Genomic DNA, 8,282 nt, shown 5'->3' with positions numbered 1-8,282 from the left:
ATGTGGAGTGGGGATCCGGATGTATAGGTAGCAAAGACATCCGAAAACACATACGAAGACAGGAGTAAGTGGGGTGACCGGAAGAAAGTGAATAATTAATATGGAAGGCTTTGTCGTAACACACTTCGTCGGTTGCATTGATCTTGTGCAAAGCAAATGAAAGGGCACTTTTCTTAACGTCCCGTTAGGGCCTTAGGGGACATTGTTTGTGAATAGTAATCTTGGTGCTGTCAACCCACATATTTGGAACCATGGGTAAAACTTTTATCACCATACGTGTAGATCACAATTTAATTATTATCATGAAGTGACTAAACTATTATTTATTCCAATAGCTAATAATAATAACAAACCCATACCAGTTATTGCTTGAAATTATACTTTTACTATAAGGTATATTGCAGTTTTTAAAGAAACCAATAAAAATTTTCCAAGTTGAACACAACAGTGTTTGTCTAATTATCTTTTGTAGGATTAGATACTTGTCATTATCAATGATATTACGAAAATTATTAAACCATATCTATCAATACTTGTTTAGAAAGATTGTCTTATAATCCCCATATACAATTAATCCACTATCAAGCTGTGTCTGTCGTGAAATCCCACTTGCAACATAAACGAAAGTCGAAAAGCATCTAAACTCTAAAATGGCTTTCTCGCAATCATTACCAGCTAGCCATGAGAGTGTTCAAGAGCTTGCAAAAGAAGTCACACTCATCGTCCCTCACCAGTATGTACAGGAACATCTAGAACCCACCTTTGTCCCTAACAACTGTTCTTCAACTTTGCCCTCTATCCCAGTCATCGACATGAATGATTTGATCAGGGTAGGATCCGATATGGATCTTAAACTAGAACATCTGCGCTCTGTATGCCACGAATGGGGCATCTTTCAGGTTAAGTATTGCTTAAGTTGTAGCTCAAACTTATGATGGCCATGGCCTTGTATATATTATATATATAGTGTGACTGGAAGTTTGAATTGTTTTGTAGTTGGTGAATCATGGTGTTGACAAATCGTTGGTGGAAAAAATGAAAAACCAGTTGGTGGAATTTTTCAATACTCCAATGGAAGAGAAGCTGAGGTATAAGTTGAAGGGAGGCGAGTATGAAGGGTATGGCCAAACCATACTCCATGCTCAAGGTCAGAAAATGGACTGGGCTGATCGTTTTTATATGATCACCAATCCTCTTCATAGGAGAAAATCCAACTTACTTCCACAGTTCCCTCCATTACTAAGGTCTCTCTCTCTCTCTCTCTCTCTCTCTCTCTCTCTCTCTCTCTCTCTCTCTCTCTCTCTCTCTCTCTCTCTCTCTCTCTCTCTCTCTCTCTCTCTCTCTCTCTCTCTCTCTCTCTCTCTCACACACACACACACACACACACACACACACACACACACACACACACACACACACACACACACACACACACACACACACACACACACACACACACACACATCATAGATCTTAATTAACTCGTACCTTAAATCGTGTATCCAAATATAATCCGTTATATTTTAGCTGTATAACAAATATATGTGTCGGCTGTGGCTCTAGGCAAGAGTAAAACGTTTTTAGTTAACCATCATACCTGATGATCACATGACAGTTGCATGGCCAAAAGTTATACTCATGTAACGCTATTAACATTGTTTCATGGTAAAAACACGTTTCTTTAAGCGTATTGATCACGAAAATATATGCTTTTACAATATCATGATGAAAATTTATGACTTTTCAAGAACTTAATTTCTTTATATCAACAGAGATACACTCGAGGAATATATGCTAGAACTTCAAAAACTTGGTATGACGTTGTTCAGTTTAATCGGACAAGCTGTAGACATTGAAAAGGGAGAAATGTTAGAAATTTTTGAAGATGGAATGCAATCAGTGAGGATGACCTACTATCCACCATGCCCACAACCAGATTTGGTTGTAGGTCTTACCCCTCACTCAGATGCTGCTGGAATTACGATTCTTCTTCAAGTAAACAACGTTGAAGGTTTGCAAGTTAAGAAAGATGGCATATGGATCCCAGTCAATTTCCTTCCAGATGCTTTCGTTGTGAATGTCGGTGATATTCTTGAGGTTAGCTCTTCTTTATATACACTGCAATCAATTCATTTTTTATTTTTCCTTTTTTCATGTCATTTTGCTTTCACGTCAAAACCTAAAATGAAGTCGAGAATGATAAGTTAGAAAGAGAAATAAAGGTGTATTATTTTTTATGTCAATTTTGAAACGTGGGTATGTATGAAATTGACAATCACATTTGTTTAATTAGGAAACATCTTAAATGTCGTCAATTATTGGAGAATCTGTCTAGGGTATGATTGTCGTTTTGTGTTCATATAAAAAGAACTTTATCTATACGCTGATTAGATCATTAATTAACAACTTTTATGGTCTAATTGTCGTATTTGATCATACAAAACCTAAAAAAATCTTAATCTTAGAAACATTTATTTTATATTATTTATAATTCGTGGTAACAGGGTTAGAAAATTAATTAAATCTTTTAAGTAAAAACTTAAAATTATTAATTAATAATTTTAAATAACTTATTAATTAAAAGATATTTTTTAATTATATATAAAATTATAATCGTTGATTCAAATAAATACGTAAAATATATCATCTTATAATTTGTATAAATTTTATTTTATTATAATTTGTATAAATTTTATTTTATTTTTATTCTAATATTATTAATTTAATGTAATTAAAATGTGATTTGAATTTTGAATTTGAAATTTGAAATGAAGAATCAGTAGATTGACAAGTATCATGATATTAATTACAAGTGTCAATAGATTGACAAGTATCATGATATTAATTACAATATCTAATATGGTGACACATGGCAAAAGAACTATTCCTTTATTAGTATAGGGAGATAGGGAGATTATTGATACTTATGTTACAATATTGTATTCATTCGAAATATAGATGCATTGAATGTCGATGTTTTCTGGTTTAAGAAAAGTAGTCAATGCTTGATGGGAATAATATGCAGATATTGAGCAATGGTATATACAACAGTATTGAGCATAGGGCAGTTGTCAATGCCATAAAAGAGAGGATGTCTTTAGCCATGTTCTTTAATCCAAAGTTGGAAGCAGATGTTGGACCCTCAAAGAGCCTCATAAGAAACACAGGAAACCCACCCTTGTATAAAACACTCGTAATGGAACAGTATCTTAAAGACTTTTTCTCGCGTAAGCTCAATGGAAAGACTTTTCTCAAGAAGATGAAGATAAAAGATAGAGATCGAACTTAAATGATCTCAAATCTTTGAATGATCATATATATAATTTGTTGGATACATAAGCTCAAATAGTTTGTAAAATATTAAAAATAATAGTTACAGAAGCCATGTTGTATGTTGTTGTATGTTGTTGTATGTGGTTATATACATCTTGTGGACATGGTCACCAGTTCAGCGAACAACATGATCTTCAAGAGACACTCGTCCCAACATGGAAACATGATCTTCAAGGCCCAGCCAAATTAAGGTAAGTATCACCACGATCTTGGAAAATTAATTTTAACTAATTTCAAAAATGATAGTTTCTTTTTTTATTTTTGAACACGAGTTTCAAACTCTAAACATTAGTAAATTAAAATGGACAAATGGGTATATATTTGTGTTCTTCTACATCATACATTCATTCCTTCGTTTAAGAGATTTAAGATGAATGAGGAGTTGTATGCTAAAGTGAGGTGATTGGAAGAAGTTAACAAAATGTTTTAATGTGTTTTATTTATCTAACATGTGTGAGAGAATGAAAAGAAAGTGGATCATAAGTACAAAGGCTTATAAGTTTTGTAAGTCTTATGGCACAAATGCTCTCTCTTGCACGTGTAGAGGGTAGGTGTCAATGCTAACTGAATTAGGTTAAGTTCAATGCACTTGTGTGCGAGTAACGCCTTATGTGTACGAATGCACCTACTACTGGTTAACCAAAATTTTTACATAACCTTCAACCATAAAATTTTGGTTTTCACTACTTGAAAAACAATAACTTTCACTGCTACAAAAATGCTCATGTTCCTACCCAATTGTAACAATTGGTAAAATTAGGTCGGTGTTTAGTGTTTGGCAGTCAGACTCAGACCATTATGAATCGATAAGTGTAAAAGACCAAAATTGTGTAATTTTATGTTTATAATATATACTGAACACATTATAGCCATAATTACCTTCAAAACGGCTCAAACTACTCGACAAACCGACTATCGTTAAAGATCAAATCAAAAATCACAAAAATTAATTTTATTTGTGAAGTTAAAAATAAATATTTGCATACAGTATGCTCAAGACCAATTTATGTCAAATTGAATAGATTATGCTCTTAAGACTTTGTGGATATAAAAACATCAGAAACGGAGATCGTATGCTGAAGTTACGACTGTTTTAAGAAACCAAATCAATATATATATATATATATATATATATATATATATATATATATATATATTGATTTTCTTAATAAACGAAAACCGAATTAATCCGTTGAAGTACTTGCACACCTCATATGGGAATTCCGAGAACATTTTTGGACTCAGGAATAGGTCTAACATTTGGTTTTATAATCACAATATTTTTAACCCTTAGATTATTTAAAGTCGCAAAAAATGTCAAATCAGATTTAATTAATCGTGAAATTTTAAATGGATTTTCCCGAAGTTCTACATATCAGATTTTGGATTCGTCTGAGTTTTTGAAATACTCATACCCGAGGCTATCATTTGTCAACCTCGGAAAAATTATTAGATATCAGGAATCTGCCACACAAATCGAGGAATCCATTTTGAGGCAAAATTAATTTCACAAGTATGACATCACTTGTCTTGTACCTCTATACGTGCATGCAAGACTCCAATACCAGCCATGAACAGTCTATATGCTTAATTATGTGCACTTCCCCAAATGAATTTCTTTTCCCTCTCAATGAAACATTAGTATGCTAGGATTATTGAGGGGCTTTAGCATTGCTTACACTTCTAGCTAAAATAGTACATGTGTGATTAAAAAAAGGGCATGACATTTCTCAATCACAGTACACTTACGGGAGAGCGTAAATGTCCAACCATGTGTGTTTATCATTCACAGATGAGCAGCCTCAAAAATCAGTCAAACATTCTCCATGTTCTTTTTTTATGCTTCGTGATCTACCAAACAACACCCCACAGGATGTTATCTTTCTTTTTCTGTGAAATCTAATAGGCATCACCCCTTTTCTGTTGATCGAAGCAAGCCAAACATCCCCCCCCCCCCCCCCGGGGTCACTCTTGTCTCCAGCTTCTCGATCCCCTTACATTTTGCTTCCGGATAGAATAACGGACAGCCAAGGGCCGACGAAGCAGCCCTTGCTACCACACAATGTCGGTGACAGCTTTGCTGCCACCCCTATTTTCTACCTCCTTCGATCAGCCAAGCACCCGTGGTGCTCCTCCTTTTCACCAACTTCCCATCCACCCCGAACACCTCCTTCACCGTCGCTAGTCGTTGTTGCTATTGCTCCTTCATTTTCCTATTGTAGGCAACGAGAAAGAAACCCAAGAGGGCTCATAGAAGATAAGATGCTTCCCTTCTGCTTCCTCACCCTTGCATATCCCTTCCAAGGAAGAAAAAGTGATGGATTAGTAACTGCTTGAGCAGCCTTGCTGCTTCATTCATCTCCTTCCTCAAACCAATCAAGCATCGGTAGCATTTGTTTGTTTGTCTACAATCGATTTCGTGTTTCTTATATGGATCTACCAAGGAATCGAGACCCAAGCATATCAGTTGTAAGGAGGTGTTTGGATAGGGAAAAAGATGGTATTTATTTCTTATTATTTATTCCCACCACAATAAGCTAAGTTTAATTGTTTTGATAAAATCCTTAAAAATCAGTTTATTATGTTAAGAATAAGCTAAATAAGCTAGTTTTAATAACCATTTCCCCTCTTGTTTATTGCTTATTGCTTATTCCCACCACAAATAAGCTAATAAGCGAATCCAAACACCCCTAAATGTTGATCGAATCCATTTCCACCATTTTTCTTCCTGCCTTCGTTTATTCCTTCTTTTCTCGATCTGATAAGGAAAGAGCCCCAAATTCTTTTTGTTTGAACCATTCAACATAACCAAACCTTTGTTTGTGTTAAATGATCAAAACAATCCCTCAAATAATTTGGATTATTTAAAACAACCCACTTGTTTAAGTATTTATAAATTAGGCCTCATTTTTTAAGGTTATAACCAAATCAACCCCGTATTATGTTAATAAGACCAAAATAGCCTCCATTTGTCTAGATTAATAAAAAAAATAGTCCCTTTTGGTTAATAAAATTACAAAAAAAATACCAGTGGTTAGTTTTAAACTCAAAAAGTGTAAAGTTGTGGTTTATCACAACAAGCTTCACAAAAACAAACCAAATATGAAATCATGCAACGAGGATAAGTCTTTATGGCCCCATTTTAAGCTTTATTAATCTTTAGGGGGAGATACATACATGTCTTGCATGTTATTATGAAACTTTATTATTATAATGTGCTAAATACTTGATATTACACTTATAACTTGTTATTACCAAATCTTTCATCGATATTACAACAACATACAAATTATTGATGGATTTTATATGTAACAAAAAAAATATTTTTGGCATAAAAATATAAACCCTAAGTTCACATTCACTTTAAAGGATCTATATTCTCACTATGATTTGCAAACAACTATTGAATATCAAAAACCCTAGGACTACATTTTTATTTTTGAAATTACTAAAAGGTTATTAGAAAATACATACCTTTATTAATTTTAGCAAATAAACTAGTAATCCTTCCTTGTTGGTCTTCAGAAAGCAAGCACCAGAAGTCACGAGCCTCTAATGGCTCACACCTAAACCCTAGCGAATTGGAGACTAAAGATAAGAGAGGAGGAGGAAGGGAATTTCGGAATTCTCTTAGGAATTATGATGGCCGGAAATATGAACCCTTCTAAGGGTTTATTTAGGTAACTAGAGGAGCTAGGATAAGGCAGGTTTCCTTTGATAACTTTTATCCCTTGTTTTGCTCCCTAAGGATTCTTGTGCTTCCTTAATGCCCAAGGAAAACCTTAATAACCATCTAGAAACTATTTACCCTTATGAGAGATTTTATAATCGGTCAATGTTTAACTTTTGAACATTGTCACCTTTAATCCTTCCACTTTTAATTAATTCAATTAATTCCAATTATTTGTTAATTAAACAATATTATTTCTAATTAATATATCATTTTCATAATATAATAATAAATTATTTATTTTTGATTTCTAAATAATTTATTAATAATATAATAGATTAATAAATTAATATCTCTCCCTCCAAAAAGCATTCCAGTCAATTGCTAGGTTTAAGGGCAGCCCAAAAAGACTTTGCTAATCAATCAAGATTATACTAATTTAGTTCTTGGTTTGGACATCTAATCCAACAATTATAAGTTGACATGCACCATAAACTAATTACCAAATCATTTTATGTACATTAAATATGGTGAAATATATTTATATGAAATCATTAAACTTAAATATGAATATATGTTTCTTGGACATCATTCTTATGCTAAAGCCTATATGATTGATATTTTTGTTGCTCAAAAACTAAGTGTTAGACTTCAAATACTCTCTAATATGATAGTTTACGAGAATCATGATCAATAAACCTAATTTGTAAAAGACTTAAATAAAGTAAGGTCAAAATGTAAATACACTAAAGTGGTGGACTAGTTTTTATATAAAATCAATATTTTATAAAAATAGAGTTTATAATAATTTCTGCAAACATCTTATAAATATATGTTAGCTTCTATGAAAATATGATAGTTTTTATATAAAATTTATACTTTATATAAAAAGAAAATTTACAAAAAAATCTGCAACATTTTATAAAAATATGTTAGTTTTTATAAAAATATGATGATTATTATATAAAATTGATATTTTATATGAAAAGTAAGTTTACAAAAAAGTTTTGCAACATTTTATAAATATATGTTAATCTCTCGTAAGTTTTTACACTTGTCATTTTGTGGTATTTTTGAATAAATGTTTATCCAATTTGTTATTTTTTCATTTTTTTTATCTTTCTTAAGTAACACATCATATTTACACCTTAATTAATAATTGCCTTATTTGAAAATAACCAATAAATTACAATATTACAACTCATATAATATTTAATATGTTTCTTTTTAAAATCAAATTTTAAACTTCAAATTTAAATAAATTTATGTTTAAACCTTC

General features: G+C 32.2%; 1 protein-coding gene across 1 annotated transcript; it reads left to right on the top strand.

Moving 5' to 3' along the window:
• The first annotated feature begins 559 nt into the window (after nucleotides 1–559).
• Nucleotides 560–3,521, top strand: LOC145005673 (oxoglutarate-dependent flavonoid 7-O-demethylase 1-like). The gene is made up of 4 exons (XM_078964790.1): nucleotides 560–899; nucleotides 997–1,244; nucleotides 1,773–2,097; nucleotides 3,026–3,521. The coding sequence occupies exons 1-4, from the start codon at nucleotides 651–653 to the stop codon at nucleotides 3,287–3,289; spliced, it is 1,086 nt and encodes a 361-aa protein (XP_078820916.1). The 5' UTR covers nucleotides 560–650; the 3' UTR covers nucleotides 3,290–3,521.
• The last annotated feature ends 4,761 nt before the right edge of the window (nucleotides 3,522–8,282 follow it).

This window comes from Lactuca saligna, chromosome 7 (assembly GCF_052625555.1).
Source record: "Lactuca saligna cultivar CGN05327 chromosome 7, ASM5262555v1, whole genome shotgun sequence".
In the NCBI taxonomy this organism is placed as follows: Eukaryota; Viridiplantae; Streptophyta; class Magnoliopsida; order Asterales; family Asteraceae; genus Lactuca; species Lactuca saligna.
The sequence above is the reverse complement of the archived record's forward strand: the minus strand, read 5'-3'. Positions and strand labels throughout refer to the sequence as shown.